Here is a 21,576-nt window from a genome sequence, read left to right on the forward strand (position 1 = left end):
TGCATATTGTAGTGTTTTATGCATATGTGATTTTTCAGTTCATTATTATTCATTCTGCCTCATATGTGATGTTATCCAGTGCATCCCAGTGACAATATTTTGTGGTGATCATGTAATAATACAAAACCCATTATTTTTATATACATATGAGGTGCGACAATTATGTAATGAGACTGATGTGAAAAAAAAAATGTTGCTTACAGTTTTAGTCAAGAGTAGTGTTGTCTCCTTCAAAGTAGTTCCCTTGTGGTTGCACACACTTTCTCCAGCGCTTCTGCCATTGATGGTAACATTTCTGGAACTCATTTTCTGTAATATCCTCCAAGACCCTCGTCGCAGCGTTTTTGACATCTTGTGTTGTTTGAAAGCGGTGTCTCTTGACCACCATTTTGACTCTTGGAAATAGAAAAAAAGTCGCACAGAGCTTTATCTGGTGAATAAGGTGGCTGTGGTGGTACTGAAATTTGTTTTGAGGTTAAAAGTTGCTGTACTGACAGAGCAGTATGGGATGGCACATTATCATGATGCAGAATCCAATTATCAGCAATGTTGGCATGGACAAGAACTCTTTTACGAAGTCTTTCTAAAATTTCTTTGGAGTAATATTGGTTAACTGTTTGTCCAGGAGGCACCCACTCTTTACGAATAATTCCCTTGGAATCAAAGAAGCACACAAGCATGCATTTCACTTTTGACTTTGGTATGCAATCTTTTTTTGGTCTGGGTGATCCTTTTGAGCACCATTGCGAACTTTCGTGTTTTGTCTCTCGATCATACTGAAAAAAACTAACTTTCATCACCAGTGATAACACGGCTCAACAATTCTGGATTGATTTCAGTTTACACATTGTATATGTAATTAGCATAAGGAATTTTGTATGAAATATATGCAGTTGTCACTGACATTTGCTATACGTGCAAAGATTACTTTTGGTGTATGTCATAGAATATGAGATGTTTGAGAAAAGTAGTGACAATGATTTTTTGTCTACCAATGTTTTTATTTTTTTTCAGACAATAATGTTCGGGAATAATGTTGTCCCCTTCAAAGTAGCAGCTAGACACAGGCAGAGTAGTTGTTCCTAGTCTTATTAGTAGCAGTGCTGAAAGGCTTCAACTGGTAGGGCCTTATCAAGTTGGTCACTTTCATTTGAATGTTCTCCTGAGTCCTGAATGGTGGGAGGGGGGGGGGGGTCTGTGGACCTACAGCAATGCCTTTTGAGGTCAAAAATTCCATCATGGAAGGGGCTGTGTGATGGGGGGTGTTGTCATGATGCAATATCCATTTGTCTGCAGTGTCCACTCTTTGTTCACCTTGTTCCTGCACCTCTCAAGGACATCTTTATTAAGAAATTGGTTGAAAGTTTGTCTGACCCATTTATGGTCATTGACAGTCCTCTCAAGATGATCAATGCATACATTTCTTAGCTTATCCTTCTGATTAGTTGTGAGGTTTTCAACACAAACATTTCGTACATGCAAAACTTTGGTCAAAATTCGAGGTACAGTGAAACTGATTCAATTTAACACCTCGCCCATCATCCTTATTGTTAAACGAGAGTCTGATGTCACAAGAGCATGCACACATTAGACATTTTCATCAGTTTTTGAAGTTGAAGGTCTCCCTGAACAAGATTAGTCTTCAGTGTGTTCTCAGCCTTCCAAAAATAATTTTTTACAGTGAAAAACTTGTTACAAGGAATGTTTCCCATAGATCTGTATCAACTTTTCAAAGGTGACACTCACAAATTCCCCAAGTTTCACACAACTTGATGGCAGCACATTGCTCTAATTCTGCTGTTCCATTTTCATCCCTCACATGAAAAACACAACTTCATTGATGGTGCTCTCAAAACTCATGTGGTGGCTGTATGGAGCTGAAACTCAGACTGAGCATCTGGAAGGGATGAACACATTGGTCTTCAAAAGTAGAACAACACAGCATTGCCAGATTGTTTGCATTGTTGTCAGTCTCATTACTTTCCTCTCACATCATGCGTGTGTGTAAGTAATGCTACTTCTAATTTATATTATCTTTGTTAGCAGAAATAGTATTACAGTGAAACACCGATTTTACGTTTTCGTGCGGTCCAGTCTTTTTTTTTTTTTTTTTTTAAAAAAAAAACACAAAACTGTGGAAAATGTAGAATCAAAGAAAATGTGAAACCACCCCCCCCCCCGAAAATACGAGCAAAAACACATGTAATTGGTATATATGATTAAAAGTCACAGTCCTCTCCAATACTTTGTATAAAATCTGTCAATGCAAAAGAATTTAAATGTACAATAGAATGTTAATACAGTTATTTGTGGTAATGAATTTCAGTTCTTAAAATAATCGGTCATGTAATAGCAAGCAAAAACTAATCAAAAAATTGAAATTGGTTTCTGGGTACAAATTAACCATGCTGTTTTCCAACATGGTATGACCACAAATTACATGTTCAAAACACGTGTTTTTGAGAGATTATCCTTTCTGCTCACCCAGAAAAAAATCAAAAATTGAACTAAAAACATCACAGCAAGTAAATGATTAAACCATGAACTTAAACGTGGACATCTGCGTAATGACAAACTTTGTCGCCATTGCTGTTATTGTTTAATGCTTTTCTTATGATACACACACACACACACACACACACACACACACACACACAGAATTTACTACCCCACTTGATGTCATAAGCTTATTAGAAGCTGGCTCAGGGACTTTCAATATTCTGTGTATAATTTGAAAGAAAGCTCAGGTGATGCCCTCTGTATCTGCCATCAATCTTTACAACCTACAGTGTGTGGTGCAAAGTATATATGTGCGTACAGTGTGTTTAAAATGAGTTGCGACTTTTGAGAGTTCAGCATGGAGCGAGTGGAGGGAAGTGTAGTTGCCAGTGTGTGCTGGGCTCGTCAGCAAGTGATGATATGCCTGGCATACTCGGCGTGGAACCAGGCAGGCTCATTTGACTGTGTGATCAGCAAACTGGCCGAGCTGCTATCTTTCTCAAACAATCCCCCTGCGGGTCAGGGGTAAGAATAGGCCCGAGGTATTCCTGCCTGTCGTAACAGGCGACTAAAAGGAGTTTCAACCGTTTCGGCCTTCCATGTGATGGTCCTCCTTGGGGTTTGACCTCCATTTTTCAAAATTCTACAGAAGTACGAGCCTTTTGGGGAAGGACGCCTTACGTGGTGTACCACTGGTCCTCAGTGCACTAAGACCTTGGCACTCAGCATTGTAACAGCATTGTAACCATACCCACTATTCCTCCACTTGGGCCTAAACGCCTGATGAGTTGCACAAGTTACGCCCATAGTGCGTCCCCATCTGCACCTACGATCATGATGGACTTTCCATGGCACCCGAAATCCAGCACGGTAGCCAGCCCGTTGTAGTGGGGTCGTCATGTACCCTCTAGGTTGTAGCCCCCTGACTACACAGGGATCGTACTGCCGATACCTGAGCTGTACCCTCCCCACGTCGGCCAAGGAGTAGATGCCCGTCTCCTTGGGGCATCAGGACTCCCAGCAACGGTCATCCTGCCAGGTGGCCCTTGCTGAGGCTGGGTGGCGCCCGTGGGGAGAGCCCCTGGTCGGAGTGGGTGGTATCGGGGCGGACGTTTCGCAGATGAAACGTCAACATGTATCAGGTCGCTCTGCGGCCGAGTCTTTTAAAAAGAAAGGTACTGTCTCTGGTTCTGGTTCTCCTGCCCTTTCCCCCTTGGCCACTCCCTGGGAGGAAGGACAGGCCCGCCGGCTTGGGGCGAAGTACTTCCCCCACTATTTAGTCTGTTCTCGGACCGATGGGGGGGATGTTCGCCACCTCCAAGCCCATGTTCTTTGTCCAGCACATCGAGGATATCTTCGGGGAAATCGAGGCTCTCAGTAAAATGCGTTCGGGGTCCGTTCTTATAAAGACCACCTCCGCCACACAGTCGGCGGTGCTCCAGGCGTGCGACTGACTAGGGGACATCCCAGTGTCTATTGTCTCGCATCTGGCACTGAATAGGACGCAGGGGATTATTTTTCATCGGGACCTCCTGCTGCAAACTGATGAGGAGCTCAGGGCCAACCTGGAGCGCCGAGGCGTGCATTTTGTGCGAGTCCAGCACGGCCCCAAAGACCGTCGCGTTGACACCGGGGCCTTTATCCTCGCCTTCGAGGGGGACGTTCTCCCGGAGAAGGTAAAGGTGATGTGCTACCGGTGCGACGTGCGACCTTACGTCCCGCCTCCTATGCGCTGCTTTCGGTGTTTGCGCTTTGGGCACATGTCGTCACGGTGTGAGGCTGAGCCCCTTTGTGGCGATTGTGGACGTCCTCTTCGTGAGGAACATACATGCACCCCACCACCTCGGTGCGTCAATTGTCCTGGCATCCACTCGCCTACATCTTTAGACTGCCCTGCGTGTCAGATGGAGAAAAAGATTCAAGAATAAAAACTTTGGATCGTCTCTCTTATTCTGAGGCCAGGAAGAAATATGACCGCCTCCATCCCGTGACGTTGACAACTTCGTTTGCCTCAGTCGTGTCCACTCCTTCCACAGTATCCTCACCCCTATCCTGTCCCCCCTCCACCTCCTCACCCCATCCGAGGTCTATGCCTCCGCCTCCCAAATCCCTCCCTTCCAAATCCTCCTCCCTCGCGGCCCCTGCCCCCTCTGCCCCAGGGGCCACCCTTCCTCCTCCTCCCCCTCCGCCGCCTGAGAAGCGATCCTCTTCTCGGGCGTCCATCGGGGAAACGATCCGGACCCCGGCTTCCGAGGTCTGGCGTTCCAAAACGGACCCCGTGCATGAGGACCTTCTTCGGGTCCAGCACACCATCCCCGTGCCTCATCGGACTTCCAAGAAGGCCTCCAAGAAGAAATCTTTATCCCCCTCTCCACCTCGGCACGTTTCGTCTGACGCTCCATCCGCGAGTCGCCGCTCCAGGCCGTCCTCAGTTTCGCCGGGACGCTCTGCTGCCAGGCGCTCAGCTGGCCTCTCGTCGGCGAAGGAAGCTGCCCCTCCTACGCAACCCGGGAAAGCGGCCGCAGCTGACGACGACTCGATGGAACAGGATCCGCCTCCCGCCGGTTGTAGCGTTGTTCCCTCGAAACCTGGCCCTCCGCGGCCGTCGTGGTGACCCGCTCTTCACCCGTTTCGTTCCCCTCCCTTTTTTTTCTGACTAGCGATGGCTTTGTTACATTGGAACATAAGAGGTATTCGATCTAATCAGGAGGAATTACAACTGCTCCTCCGCCTGCACTGTCGGCTCGTCCTTGGTCTTCAGGAAACCAAGTTGCGCCCAACTGACCGTATTGCTTTTACCCACTATACCTCGGAGCGTTCTGACCTCAGCCCTGCGGACGGTATTCCAGCTCATGGTGGGGTCATGTTGCTCGTTTGGGACGATGTCTATTACCGTCCCATCCCATTGACCACCCCACTCCAAGCAATAGCTGTCCGTCTTACTCTTTCTGCCTTTACTTTTTCTGTTTGTACCGTCTACACTCCATCGTCATCTGCAGTTAGTCGGGTTGACATGATGCACCTGATTGTTCAGCTTCCTCCGCCGTTTTTATTGTTTGGCGACTTAAATGCCCATCATCCCTTTGGGGCTCTCCTGCATCCTGTCAGAGAGGCTCCCTCTTGGCGGATGTCTTCAACCATCTCAATCTTGTCTGCCTCAATACTGGCGCCCCGACTTTCCTCTTGGACTCTACTCATACCTACTCCCACTTGGACCTCTCAATCTGTTCTACCACTCTTGCCTGTCGGTTCGAGTGGTATGTCCTTTCTGACACCTATTCGAGCGACCACTTCCCCTGTGTCGTTCGTCTCCTGCACCACACCCCATCCCCACGTCCTTCGAGCTGGAACATACTGAAAGCTGACTGGGGCCTTTACTCATCCCTGGCGACCTTTCCGGACCACGATTTTCTCAGTTGTGACAGTCGGGTCGAATACCTCACGGCTGTTATCATTAATGCTGCCGAACGTTCCATTCCTTGTACTACCTCTTCTTCACGTCGCGTTTCCATCCCCTGGTGGAATGAGGCTTGTAGAGACGCTATCCGTGCTCGCTGACATGCTTTACGCACCTTTCGCCGCCATCATACGTTGGTGAATTGTATAGGATACAAAAGACTCCGAGCGCAATGCCGTAGAGTCATCAAAGACAGCAAAAAAGCTTGTTGGGCCTCTTTCACCAGCTCCTTTAATAGTTTTACTCCCTCTTCTGTCGTCTGGGGTGGCCTGCGCCAGCTGTCGGGCATTAAGGCCCACTCCTCTGTACCTGGCCTGACTTCAGGTAATGAGGTCCTTGTTGATCCTTTGGCTGTTTCCAACGCCTTCGGCCGCATTTTCGCGGAGGTTTCAAGCTCCGCCCATTACCACCCTGCCTTCCTTCCCAGGAAAGAGGCAGAAGAGGTTCGGCGACCTTCCTTCCACTCGCTGAATCTGGAAAATTATAATGCCCCCTTTACTATGCGGGAACTCGAACGTGCACTTGCACTGTCCCGGTCCTCTGCTCTGGGACCAGATGCCATTCACGTTCAGATGCTGGCACACCTTTCTCCGGCAGGCAAAAGCTTCCTTCTTCGTACCTACAATCGCGTCTGGACCGAAGGTCAAGTCCCCATGTGTTGGCGTGACGCCGTCGTTGTTCCTATACCCAAACCCGGGAAGGATAGACACCTTGCTTCTAGTTACCGCCCCTTTTCTCTTACAAGCTGTCTCTGTAAGGTGATGGAGCGCATGGTTAACGCTCGGTTAGTTTGGATTCTTGAATCTCGACGGCTACTTACCAATGTTCAATGCGGCTTTCATTGCCGCCTCTCCGCTGTTGACCACCTTGTGACCTTGTCGACATTCATCATGAACAACTTTTGACGAAAGCGCCAAACGGTAGCTGTGTTCTTCGATTTGGAGAAGGCTTATGATACCTGTTGGAGAGGAGGTATCCTCCGCACTATGCACAGGTGGGGTCTACGCGGTCGTCTGCCCCTTTTTATTGATTCCTTTTTAACAGATCGAAAGTTTAGGGTACATGTGGGTTCCTTATTGTCCGACGTCTTCCTCCAGGAGAACGGAGTGCCTCAGGGCTCCGTCTTGAGCGTAGCCCTTTTTGCCATCGCGATCAATCCAATTATGGATTGCATTCCACCTAATGTCTCGGGCTCTCTTTTTGTCGATGACTTCGCGATCTACTGCAGTGCCCAGAGAACATGCCTCCTGGAGCGCTGCCTTCAGCGTTGTCTAGACAGCCTATACTCATGGAGTGTGGCAAATGGCTTCCGGTTCTCTGAAGAGAAGGTTTGCATCAACTTTTGGCGATATAAAGCGTTCCTTCCGCCATCCTAACATCTCAGTCCCGTTGTTCTCCCCTTTGTGGAAACAACTAAGTTTCTAGGGTTCACACTGGAGAGGAAACTTTGTTGGTCTCCGCGCGTCTCTTATTTGGCTGCCCGTTGTACACGTTCCCTTAATGTCCTCAGAGTTCTTAGTGGTTCATCTTGGGGAGCAGGATCGCACTGTTCTGCTTCGCTTGTATCGGTCCATAGTCCGATCAAAGCTGGATTATGGGAGCCTCGTCTATTCGTCTGCTCGGCCATCCCTCTTACGCCGTCTCAACTCTATCCACCATAGGGGATTACGACTTGTGACCGGAGCATTCTACACTAGTCCCGTCGAGAGTCTTTATGCTGAAGCTGCCGAATTACCATTGACCTACCGGCACGACGTACTGCTTTGTCGGTATGCCTGCGGCTGTTGTCAATGCCCGACCACCCCTCTTATCAGTCCTTCTTCGCCGATTCTCTCGACCGTCAGTATGGGTTGTATGTGTCTGCCCTGCTGTCCCCTAGAGTCCGCTTTCATCGCCTGCTTCGACAATTTGATTTTGCCCTCCCTACCACCTTCAGAGAGGGTGAGAGCCCAGCACCACCTTGGCTCCAGGCTCCGGTTCATATTTATCTCGACCTCAGCTCGCTCCCGAAGGAGGGTACTCCGGCTGCAGTGTATTGCTCACGGTTTGTCGAACTTCGTGCGCGACTTGCCAGTCACACCTTTATTTACACTGATGGCTCCAAAACTGATGATGGTGTCGGCTGTGCCTTTGTCGTTGGGGCCGTCGCCTTTAAATACCGGCTCCTCGACCAATGTTCCAGTTTTACGGCCGAGCTTTTTGCTCTCCATCAGGCCGTTCAGTATGCCCGCCGCCACCACCGCCATTCATCGTATGTACTCTGCTCTGATTCACTCAGTGCTCTTCAGAGCCTTGGAGCTCCATATCCGGTCCATCCCTTGGTGCAACGGATCCAGCAGTCCCTCTATTCTTTTGCTGCAGACGGCTCTCCTGTCAGCTTTCTGTGGGTTCCTGGCCATGTGGGAGTGCCTGGGAATGAGGCTGCTGATGCCGCAGCCAAGGCTGCAGTCCTTCTGCCTCGGCCAGCCTCCCATTGTGTCCCGTCATCTGACGTTAGTGGGGTTGTTTGTAAGAAGCTTGTGTCGTTGTGGTGGGATACTTGGTCGTCACTTCAAGGAAACAAGCTCCGGGCAGTAAAACAGTTCCCAACTGTTTGGACAACTTCCTCCCGACCATCTCGGCGAAAAGAAGTCCTTCTGACCAGGTTGCGGATTGGGCATTGCCGGTTTAGCCACCGCTACCTGCTCTCCGGTGAACAGCCCCGCAGTGCCCTTGTGGTCATGCATTAACAGTGTGCCATGTTTTATTGTCGTGTCCCCGTTTTAGTCAATCTCGTGTTGTGCTGTCTCTGCCATCTACTTTACAGGATATTTTAGCTGATGACGCTCGAGCAGCTGCTCGTGTTCTTAGTTTTATTACTTTGACTGGCTTGTCAACAGACATCTAACTCTTTCAGTTATTTTATCTGCCTCTTTGTAAGAACTATCTGGTGTCCCCTCCCCCCCCCCCTCCCCCCTTGAGTTTTACTAGATTCTGTGTGCTCTAACAATTGTGACTGGGCGCTAGTGACCTCAGTAGTTGAGTGCCCTTAAACCCCAAACAAACAAAAATTCTCAAACAATTTTAAAGAAACTATTTCTTAATAAATGCTCATTCTCACGTATCTTATAGTTTAATTCATCAGCTTCATGATGAACTGCCTATCATTTCGTTAATGGTCGTTGTTGTGATATTTCGATAGCAGGTAAACTGCTGCAAAAATTTCTTAGTTTGCAGTGAAAAATATGGGTCGCTGTGAATTTGTGTTTGGTGCGTGTTAGGTTACATGCTGCCATGTATTAAATGTAGATAATATATTGGATTATTCCTTGAACTTTGAAGGATATCACTGTCTGTTTCCAGTCTCAAGATAATAGATTGTGTGTTAAGCCTTCCATCACCAACTTGTGAGTCAGTAAAAAAAAACTAGAGTGAAATATTCATAAACACCTCGTATCTTATAAATGGTTTGAGATTTTAAAAAAATGGCAAAACGTAGTGCACAAAGATGAGATTGTTTTGCCATATGATTAATATGCAAAACTTCCATATCTACTGTGATATTCAAACGACTACAGATTTTTTCCACTGAAGTAATGTAACTAGTTGTGGCCATCGTTAGCTGGTGAAATGAGAACTGCTGTGGGTTTGTAACTTTATTTTATAAAGTATTGTCCTGACTTGCACCGTGTTGCTAGTTTAATAATACACTATTTCACGATTCTGTTTCAATTTCACCTCCATTAGAATGTTAGTAAGATCAATATTTCTAAACTCTGCTAACATTGCAACAGGAGAAGTTATGTATCCCTCAAAACTTGTCACAGTCCATCATGAACAAGTGTCTCCTGACAACTCTAGACCAGTCCTGTCGTATAGCATTTGTGACGGCTTCTTTTCTCAATATTTCAAAGTAACTGAGCATTAACGTGTTACTGTTTTTTTGCCGCATTACTTTTCACCTAGGCCCATATGTTCTCAGCTGCATTTAAATGAGCATGATACGGAGGAACCTTGAACTCTGTCCTTTACCATTAGCCATTCCGTTGACCTGGGAGCATGAAGTTTTGGTTTGTACAGCATTAAAAGTTCCATTAACACTGCTTTGTACATGGTAGGTTCAACTTTATCTCGTGGAAAATTTCTTTGTATCCAGAGCAAAATATCCGCTTTCCTACACTGCATTGTTGGGGCTTTATGCATCACAACAGAGTAGCAAGATGTTTTGTCGATTACTATTGTCGAATTCCGAGGAGTGCTTTGCAGCAGAATGTTATCTCACCAGTCAGTGAACGTTTTCTTGCATGGCACATTTATTGCAAATCTCGTATTCAGATGTACTGCACTGTTATTAATACAACGCCAACATAAAATACTTGTTAACAATGCCTAACTACAGAACCCTTCAATGCCAGAAAATAAGACTTTGATAGCTGGCAAACGTTGATGCATGTAATGCGTGACACCAAGTGGTTTCGTGGTGTGGCAACAGAGGCGCTTTGCCAGCCGAACTGCTGGTGGCATGGTAGGGAAATCCGGTTCGTTATTGGTGTTACCTGTGCAATGGTGTCACGTCCGCCTCCGATCAGCCAAACTTCAAAAGTCGCAACTAATTTTAAATGCACTATAGTGTATGTAGCTGTTGCAACTGTATTGTCAGATTTGAACATAAAAGTCTGTAAAATTTGCTATCGCGAAGCCCTTCTGTCATAGCATATCATCTGTTTGGAATGTATGTTTTCAGCACTTCATAAAATGCTTTCACCCCTATTTGCACTCTAATCGTTGAAGTGCCACTCCCCTCTCCAAACATTAGTGTGGTTTGGCGGCTACACTGGCTATTGGATGACTTAACAAGTCACCAGGCAATAAGAGTTCACTAGCCAGAAATGGGCAAAGTTTCCTCGATTGTGACCGAGCATATTCTTTGAGTCTCAGTGTTTGAATTTAGAAGGTTGACAATAGATATTGTTGCTGAATACAGTACATTGGAAATATTTAAAAAAAGATGAGACTGAGTTATAAGTGGCGCAGGAAAAGGTGGTGGCAGGACCACTTCATCATGTATTGGCTTGTTTTTCCATTACTGCTGGCAGCTAGCAGTGTTACAGTTAAATGTTACAAGATATGTTGGCAACACTGAACGTGGATTATGTCAGCATATCCCCTCTCACGTCTCCCCTCTCTACAACAGCCTGAAATATTCCATTAACTCTGCCACCACCCTTCATGTGAACCATCTGTCTTGTGCCATTTGTAACTTGTTCAGTCACATCAAATGTCAATAGAAAGAAAACGGGACACAGTCAAGGAGACGTTGAGGAAGAACTTAGAATTGAGGCAAACCTTACTATGAAGAAATGTAAAATCCGGGAATTTTTAGCATTGATCTTACAGGTTTTTCACAGGGGCTATGAATTTATGGTGTAGAATCGTGAAAAATGTAAAATCAGAATGTAAAACGGAAGTTCCATTGTATATAAATTGGGTGATCTTTGCATGTACAGCAATTGTCAATGACAGCTGCATATATTTCATAAAAAAATTCCTTATGGTGACTTTTATATATAAAAAGTTGTGTTATTACATGAACATTACAAAACACTGTTATTTGGATGTGCTAGAGAACATCACATATGAAGCATGTATAATTACAATGAATTGTAAAGTCACCTATGCATAAAACATTTTTTTTTATTTTTTTTTTTTAAATGCAGATACCACTAATTGTGAGCAATGGCTGAAACAGCTCATTGAAATAAAATATTAGCACAAATCAGGTTTTGTTGAACCATTAATTAATAATGTCATACTTAGTATAAATTTGTCATTTGGGATATTCAGTGTACCCTGCATTTCAGCTCAGTGACAGTATTGCATACTTAATTTATGGATTTCCTCGCTTATCATGTTTTTCTTTGTTTCAGTAAAATCATTGACTGAAGCAACTGGTAGTAAAACATATGATGCTGCTGCTGAACATTCAGAAGAAAATGCTGATATGAATCAAGGTAAGAGTAGTTATTTGTGGGATCAATGCTCAAAACAAAATTCATTGATATATCATACAAAAATCAATAACGATTTACTGAAATAGCACACATTAAGAACATGGTGAGGCTAGTCACTTTAATCCATTCCATGTGCATGTGTTCTTTCCACAGAGTAGTGTGTGCAAAAATAACCTTTCTCATATATGTAAATAAACCGTACACTTGAAGCTTTTCTGACAGTTTATCAAATGAGGTGACACAGTGCTCATCACAATGCACTCACGTTCATGAGAATGGTTATTCAGATCCCTGTCTACCCATCCAGGTATAAGTTTCCTGTGGTTTTCCTAAATTGCTGTAGGGAAATGCTGTAATTGTTCTTTAAACGGAATGTAGCTGATTGCCTCTCCCATATTTCTAGAGTCCCAGCTTGTGTGCCAACTGTAATAAGCTCGTCATTGATGGGGTGCCAAACCATAGTCAACCTTCTCTCTCTGGCAATATTTTTCTTCTACAACTTGGACTCAGTGGTGGATCTCTGAGTACCTTGTTTGTACCATCATCCACTGGAGGAATATGCGAGAAGATAACTTGGCCACACCCTATAGTTTGGTTCTAGAATGAAATTGATAATTGGTGTGAACGTGAAGGCTTTTTCCAGTCCAATAATAAATTATATTTATTTAGTGTTTTGACAGATAATGAAAAGTATATAAAACATTATAAATTATGTTATTAATTTAGTTGGGCCTTTTGTAAAACATTTGGATTAATATGTAATTTTTGAGGAGGATAGAATAACTGAGGCTGTGTTAAAACTAGATTTGAAATAAAATCGTCTTTAGCAATAAGGAAAGATAGCAGTGAGCAGAGTGGTCTGCGAAGAGTTTTTATGCAGAAGAGGGGAGAAATTCTATTGTAATCCAGAAGTAATGGATAAAGTGGGGTCAAAGAAAAAAGAAAGAAAACGGAATATATGGTAAGAAAGACCGATCATCAAAGTTCATGAGTTTCACATAAAATCTGTGAAAAATTATGCAATTGACAACTACTGTAGACTTGCTTCCTCGCGCGCGCGTGATGGGGGAGAGAGAGCGGGCAGGGGGGGGGGGTGGGGGGGTGGTAAGTGGAATACTTTGACATGTCATACAAAAAGAAATATTACTGAATATCCCCACAAGAACTAAAAATCCAGACTATTTTTTAAACATTCTTGGCTCTCATTTGTCTTGGGGATTTAGTTCATGCTCATTGTCATTGTTTCTAACTCTTAACGTGTACATAATAGCACTGCAGGTGCATTCAGCTAAATTTTTCAGGTTGCTGTGATGCTGTAGCTGACACAGAATGTTTAAATTGGACAAATAATTCTTGTATGGGATATTGTACAGGGTTGCCACAAATTCTGCAAATCAGGGATTTTCAAATGTCAGGGGGGAGGGGGGGGGGGAAACTGGAAAAATCTTGTTTTTTGCCTCAGTAGATGAAATGGTTTTATTACTGGGATGTCATGCATTGTCGTTGAGTGGGTGCAGCTGAGAACATGCCCCGCTTCCCTACTCCCTCATTTTTAAGGCTTCTCCCCTTCGTACCCCTCCACTCACAGGGTGTATACGACCTGGGAGATCTGGGAAAAACCCAGTAATTTTTTAGAATTCCGCGAATTTTCCATTGTTTTTATTTTCAGTTAAATTTTTGTAATTTTGACTGGTAAGAATCGATACTCTAACAAAGGATATTACTGTATCCCGCTACTGCAGAATAATATTGCAGCAATAAAACATGAACGAGAGAAAAAACAAAAATAAAACTTAAATTGCAAAGGAAATGCACTGTATACAGCAACAAAACACAGTGCTCATACAAGCATCTGCCAACAGCAAAATGCATCAAAGGCTTTAGGAAGACTATTCAATGCTTCGTAACAACAAATTGCCTCAGATGAGCGTGGTGTCACAACTGTTTACATTAGATTCGTTTTAGCAGTTATGAGCGGGGTCATGCACATGCGCAGTTGAGTAGTACCATCTCCTGCTTCTGGCTACAAAAATGTGGCTGTTGGCTGTGTAAGCAACTGCAGCAAGCAGCTAGGTGCTACCTGGAAAATTTTACTGGAGTGCACAAGCTGCCAGATCCATGCATATGCAGCAGGCCCAGATCTAGGAGGGGGGGGGGGGAGAATCATATTCTTGAGGGGGGGGAAAAAACCTTGTTTCACAAAGTGACTAGCATCTAGCACACGTTAGTCTATCGATTATTCATATGACTTTGAAACGCATTCCCGTCTGTTTTTGAACATCTTTGAAGACATTCTAAGTTGATTTCTGAATGAAACGTAAGTTGATTTGTGAATGCATGCATGGTGTACATGATGGCTCTGTCAGGGGAATCCTCGTCGAATGTAGGAACAAACTTTCCTACAGACAAAAGGGGCTATACGTGCTGAGCAGAGTAAGGCCGAACCGCTGTCTGATTGTGTGGTTGATTGGGTTTCCGAATGATGAGCGTTGTTATAATTACTAGCGAAATCCAAAGATTCAGACTACAGGAGTGGAAATAAACGAATAACAGATAAGAAAGATTACGTATTAAGTTCTCGGTGTATCCAAGAAAATGAAATTTTGACAAATTTTTTGGCCAGATCGCCGTACTAGTAAGGGCCAGTTGTACAGTCCCCGGCTAGCAGCCACTCGAAGTTCTATTCTGGAAGAAGCGCGGAAAACGTGTTGTATGAACATGTAACAACGCCTAACCGGAGAATAATCGCGGGGCAACTAAACTGGTGATTCTGGCAGAGTAGTGAAGTTAACCTGCCAATAAGCTTTGACATTGGCAGGAATAGTTACAGAATTAGTGATTACAAGACTGTTTGTTAGAACAAGGAAGGAGAAGAAACGGGGACATCACACAAATTATGGATCAATATGACGATTCCAAGTTTGTATAAAAATTTCGTACTATACTTTTCGATCTCATGCTTGAGAAACTGGAGCGTATGAACGAAGTGTGAAACTATTTCCTAACGTAAAACTTTTTGCTTGTAGTGGGCCTACTAGGCATTTGACATTGGTACTTTGTTAATTATATTCTGTCGTTACAAAAAAGACAGTTTGTGCCAAAACAATCCCATTTATTAGGTGTGTGTTACAATTGTTGCAGTATTAGAAAGACCTATTTTGTTTTACCTAGCACACAGTGACAAAACAGAAATAATCGTATCGGAAAAAGACACCAGTCTTGGGTCTTATTTGTATTAACAGCTTTTTCAGTATCAGACGACATTTCGACTTTTTATGTAGCAAAACGTTTGACGAGCTTTGATGAGGTAATAGATCCTTTCGCAGAAAGGAAAGCACTCCATGTAAAGCTTGAGCAAGATTAGAGAGGAAAAAATCTAGGAGCGAAGGATTGAAGAAATGTGAAGTGTCTTGCTTCTTTCATGTCTTTACTGGGTTTACATATCCTATATTTAATTTTATGTCACACAAAGCAGCAAGTTGTTCACTGGTAAGGAATAAAGAGTGCAAATTTTCTGAAGAGTTTTTTTTTAAATAATGGGATGGGATGGGATGTCAAACCGGCCGACTATAAGCAGGAGAGACACCACAGGACATTTTAATTTCCACTGTCCTGAATCTGGTTTGCTGGCATCCATTACAAAATATACACGTTTCAATTCCACGGAGAGAAATACAGTGACGTGCGATAGAAGAATGCTGTGTGAGGAGGCAAGGCACTGCATTTTGGCACATTTACGACGAAATAACGTGTGACATTTCCTGGAACACACGTTTTATGCATCGGACACTTCAGAAAGATGTGCGCTACAAAATGAACATATTTTTAAAAATTTGATTTTTTAAAATTTTTGACGTCTTATCCCAAACGCCCGAGGGAGTGGCGGGGTATTGCCCCGGTTCGGAAATGTCATAGATCCGGGGCTGATGCGCAGTGCAGTCAGAGTTACAGTGGGGAAGTGGGTAGTCTCCACGTGACCTGTGTTTACGTTTAGTGATTTTGCTGTTTCCTCTTCTTTACTGCTCTCACGTCAAATGAAAACAAAACAGATTTCTGTGGCTGGGAGCTATCAAGTGAATTAAAATACATTCACATAATTACGGAAGGCTAAAATGTGTTGTTAGTTGCAGATTTTATTTTATTTCCACCTTTCTGACAGTCAAGCATTAATTGCCTTGCAGAACAATGTTTTTGTCGGTTTGTTAAAGAAATTTTCTATTATTAATCTTATCCGCTGAGGCAGACAAGATATTTGAAATGAAGTGTTTAATTCCACACACTGCTCGCTGCATTTCAAATGCACGTTTTCGACTTCTATCACGTATGGCATTATGCCATAATAAAGAACCAAACATGAGATAACACAGTACTGGTACTCCAAGAAAATTTACATCCCGAAAACCACATTGAAAAGCTTAATATCAGATCGTGGCCTACTTCACTGGGTATCTGGACATACGAATGTGCACTTTAAATGTGGACATTTTAGTATGGGTCACGAAATTCCAATGGTCTTGGAATATCCTCTGATGTCTTGTTTCTTTTAATGACACCTTTTAATGTTTTACACGTACGAACATACGGGCTTCCTACAACATTGTAGCTGTGCAAGCGCAGTGACGCCTGTCATCTGGCGCTCTCTGGCAGCTGCAGAAATGAACCTATTTCTAACAGGTCGTCGGAAAATATTCCGAATGGTGGTTTGAAAAGCATTACCATTGAAGTACTATTCTGGTAGTTACACCGGAACTATGTGCGAGAATGTACGATGAATTTCTTAAATCGCAGAGCATTTGACTCTCATTTAAAAATCAACTCTTTGATGACGAGCCATTTAGATGAATTTAGAGCCCAAAAGATCAGACATTTATGTCGTTGTTCAAAATTTTACTGGCACATTTGTGTGATATATCTTAAATTGTAATACACTCATAAAAGACCAACATTATATGTGAAAACTTAGCTTCTCTTGCAGCGTATTAATTTTATAGACCAATATTATATGTGAAAGCTTTGCGTTTCGTGTAGCAACACTATGTATATTAATTTAAACCATTAACTTTTTCTGTTTGTGTGTTCGCACTACTTAACAGTGATGTTACTATTTGCTGACTAGATAACGTGTCCTGAACTATGAATACCCTCTGTCATTGGCTGGTGAGATCACGTGATGTGAGCTTTGACTGGCTTACAAAAGCGCATCGCTATCTTGAGTTCAATGCTTCGGAAAGTAACATGCGGTGTTTGGTGGAATTCGAATTTATAGTTTCGTAATACGAAAATATGCAGCGTACATGTTTCTGCACATCAAAGATATTTCCAAAACGCATTTTTTCCCCTGTGTTTAGTTTTCTAAAGCGCCGGGAAATTCTACGCCCGTCTATAAAACCATAATTATTCAAAGGACTGATAAGTTAGACAGTTCCGAAAGAAAATATACTGTCAGTTAACAGGGAAAAAGTGTGTTTTCACCTGGGAGAAAGTGTATTTTTAACCAGGAAATCCGGGAGAAATCTGGGAATTTTTTTCCTTGTCCACGTATACACCCTGACTCAGTTAGCAGTCATTGGTGCTATTGCTTCTTGCCGCTAGCATAGTAGCTGCCGACGACAGGCAGGCAAGCATGAGTAGTAGTTTGTTTGGATCTGATTCTGAGAGATTGTTGATGCAGCGGTCTGAGACAGTGGTCGTGTGTGCATGAGTGTGTCTGAGTGGTTATATGAATGTGTGTCTGCGCTCTGATTTTTTGACAAAGGCTATGGCCAAAAATTTAGTTGAGAGTGTGATTCTTTTCTACGTGTCTGTCTGAAGCTCAGCGATCATCTTTACTGTAAGTTGCTACCCATCCTCATTAGTATTGATGCTCAGAGAATTTGTGCAAGTTATCTGTTGCATGGATTGATCACTGCAGTATCACTTCAACAACATGCTGTCTTTCACACGTGAATAGCTGGTCATGCGAGTGGATCCCTGCAACAGGCCAAAACTGTAAGCCGTGGGTATATCTAATGGATTGGGACAGACTCGCAGTTAACGGCTGTTCCTCAGTTTGTGCCTGAGATGCCCAGAATGACAGTCTCCATAAAAGATTGTGCCCGGCTGGTAAAGTGCTTTTACAAGAAAGGTGACTGTGCACCAATAATCCTCCATAAGGTCTGTATACTCAAGGGTATGGAAAAAGGCATTGATTCGATGTCTGCTAAGGGTCTGAAGAAAACAATTACAAAATTGGAAAAGACAGGTTTTTTGAAGTGCGGAATGGTAGAGGAAGAAAAGTAGTTAATTTAACATCTATCACAGATGTGACCACAGCATTGCAGGAGGAATTGAGTGCTGGTGTGAAAATACAGCAGACAGGGGTTTCCCAGAACGTTGGATGTGCCTGCAAGCATGGTGACATAAAATCGTATGAAACATCCTGCATTGCTATCCATACAAAATCACCCACGTCCAGGAGATGCTTCTTGCTGACCTGCCAGTAAGACAAACGTTCACTCTGGTATTTCTTGCTCACACAGAAGCAGACAATGAATGGACATGGAACCTTCTGTGGGTAGACAAAGTCTTTGTCCATAAGTAAAATTGCAGACCATGAGTAACTAAAAATCTGCATGTGCAACAACTGTTACTACTTCATTCTGCATAGGTGACTGTATGGTGTTTGTTGACAGCATCATTTGTCATAGGGCCATATTTTTTCAGGATGAGTCCTGCAGATCCTGCTATGTGTACCCTCACTGACAAGTGCTGTGAAGGTGTTTTGTGCACCATCATTCCAACTCTTTAACAACATGGATGCGTGGGTAGGTTCATTTTTATGCAAGATGGCACACCTCCACACGTTGCACAGCCAGTGAAGCAGCTGCTGCAGAGGCATTTTGGAAATGCTAGAATTATCAGCCATCATTTTCCTACAGCCTGGCCCTCCTGATCACATGATCTTAAGCCATGTGACTTCTGACATCTGAAAGATAATGTATTCAGTACTCCACTTACGAATGCAGCTTAACTGAAGCACACACTGCACAACACATTCAAACGTGACCCCAGAGACACTTCAATCTGTTGTGGAATGTGTTTTTTCTAGATTTCAACTTGTGGCGGAAAACGGTGGATTGCATACTGAACATGCCTTGTGCCAGTCTCTCAACAATTAGACTCATACATTTTTTACAGTTTCTGGCCCCAGAACAATTACAAACCAACATAATTTCACTTTTTATGCAGTTTTTGGCTTCAAAGCAATTAAAAACTTATATTTCCCATCCAATGCTGCATTGGGTGGGCTTGTTTAGCTCATAGAGCCACAACTGACGACTGCTGAACCCGTGCAGTCAGGCACATTGAATAGTACAGATGGAAGGTGCTACCACAAAATTCACACAGTGTGGATGTATGAGTAAAAATAAAGTATTTAATCTGATAGCCAAATCTCTCTTGAGCCACCACCAGCCCCTGCCCCAACCCTCCACTGCCAGCCATCCTGGCCTGTATTCACTCCACTACCCCCAGGATCAGCTACAGTTGGCTTCAGTAGCAGTATCTTTGACCCTGTCACCACATTGTTTGACAACCACCACCACAGTCTATGGTTGAAGATGATGACTTGCCTACTGCATTGTTGCAGTCGTGTCGAGATACGCTGGGGTTCATGCAGTCTCTCTCTCTCTCTCTCTCTCTCTCTCTCTCTCTCTCTCTCCTCTTCTTCTTCTTCTTCTCTCTCTCTCTTTTTTTTTTTTTTTACTGCTAGTTTCGTGGCAAGCCAGTGAGTCTTTCGTCAGATGTGTAATTGTGTGTATGGTTTCGGTATTCGGCAGTCGAATTTGAACAATGTTCTGTGGGTATGGTATGTAAGTAAGAATAGTAATTTTGGAATAGGTGTTAGAAAGAGCAAGGGGGTGTGGCTCATTGCCTAGGAATATAAGGTGGTGAAGTTTAGTCATTGTTTCCAGTGTATTAGTAGTAATAATGGGCAGTCACTCAGAAGACAGAGTAGTAAGTTACAGTAAGAAGTAATATGACAGTGTTTCTGTTGTTTTATTTTCCTATTTTGTTGTAATTATTGATGGAGTTCAGCCTGGGAAGCATAGGAAGTGTGTGTAATTTGTGCCGTTTGGAATGGGCAGAGGTGTAGAGCAAGGAATATTGCTTGGTATGTTATATACAAGGGTGATGTACTTGAGGACAATATTATGGAAATGGAAGAGGATGTAGGTGAAGATGAAATGGGAGATACGATACTGCGTGAAGAGTTTGACAGAGCACTGAAAGACCTGAGTCGAAACAAGGTCCTCGGAGTAGACAACATTCCATTGGAACTACTGACGGCCTTGGGAGAGCCAGTCCTGACAAAATTCTACCATCTGGTGAGCAAGATGTATGAAACAGGCGAAATACCCTCAGACTTCAAGAAGAATATAATAATTCCAATCCCAAAGAAAGCAGGTGTTGACAGATGTGAGAATTACCGAACTATCAGTTTAATAAGCCACAGCTGCAAAACACTAACGCGAATTCTTTACAGACGAATGGAAAAACTAGTAGAAGCCGACCTCGGGGAAGATCAGTTTGGATTCCGTAGAAATACTGAAACACGTGAGGCAATACTGACCATACGACTTACCTTAGAAGAAAGATTAAGGAAAGGCAAACCTACGTTTCTAGCATTTGTAGACTTAGAGAAAGCTTTTGACAATGTTGACTGTGAAATACGGCTTCCCGGAAAGACACAAGTTGAAAATATGGTCACTATTTTTTATTAACTTAAATTTGCCATATTTCGTGACAGTACCTTTTCTATTAAACGTTTGCAAGGTGATATTAGTCTTGGCTTCAGTTGTCTAAGTATGATTCCACAATGCATCGTTGTCGGCTGCAGAAATGACGTGGTTCAAAGTGTTTCTCTCATTTTGGTGTTTCAAATACAGTTTCTTCAAATGTAGATCCTTCTTTTTTAGTCAATACAAAAATAATAGTAACATAATTCAAAATTATTCATGACTTCGACCTTCACAATGTTCTTCCATCAACACACACCAACAGTTAGCTGCCGACTGACTATAGTCAAAGACGACTCTAGCGTCAAAGATACTTTACACAATCCACGAGTTTCCATTTGTAATCAGTCTCTTTGCTATTCTTCGATACATTTTCTAATAATAAACAATATGCTTTTACTCTCAAAAACAGAGGTAAATTAACATATAATAAGACAAATTATAATAAATTCTGACAAAAACATAAGAAAACATTTACACTTCGGTATCGAAAAATATGGTAAAAAAAATAACATTTCCCAGATCCATTACAACTGCTCCCCAGGGCTTTTGTTGTTATGGACATATACAACAAAATCCCGACCACTCTCAGTAATGGATCTGTATTACACAATTAGTACACTAATGATGCAGTCTGATAACCTCTTCCAAATTTGGACTCTTTGAATCTGTGGACTTGTTACTGGCTGTTGTCTCAATGATACTTCCCCATCAATCTCATACACAAAAAAAATTCAAGTAAAGAAATTATTTGACATGACAAATATACATGGTATAAAACATACATGAAAAATATTCTAACATACAGCATACAGATTGAAAATAATAGAAAGGTAAAACTCCTTTGCTAGAA

General features: G+C 43.0%; 1 protein-coding gene across 1 annotated transcript in view; it reads left to right on the forward strand.

Annotated features, from left to right (window-relative positions):
* LOC126247989 (transmembrane protein 183-like) overlaps positions 1-21,576 on the forward strand; it is a 173,891-nt gene that overhangs the window by 77,164 nt on the left and 75,151 nt on the right. Inside the window, exon 3 of the mRNA XM_049948573.1 lies at positions 11,863-11,946. Coding sequence (XP_049804530.1) covers positions 11,863-11,946 — 84 coding nt within the window. The remainder of the gene's footprint in view (positions 1-11,862; positions 11,947-21,576) is intronic.

The sequence above is a fragment of the Schistocerca nitens genome, chromosome 3 (assembly GCF_023898315.1).
Source record: "Schistocerca nitens isolate TAMUIC-IGC-003100 chromosome 3, iqSchNite1.1, whole genome shotgun sequence".
NCBI lineage: Eukaryota > Metazoa > Arthropoda > Insecta > Orthoptera > Acrididae > Schistocerca > Schistocerca nitens.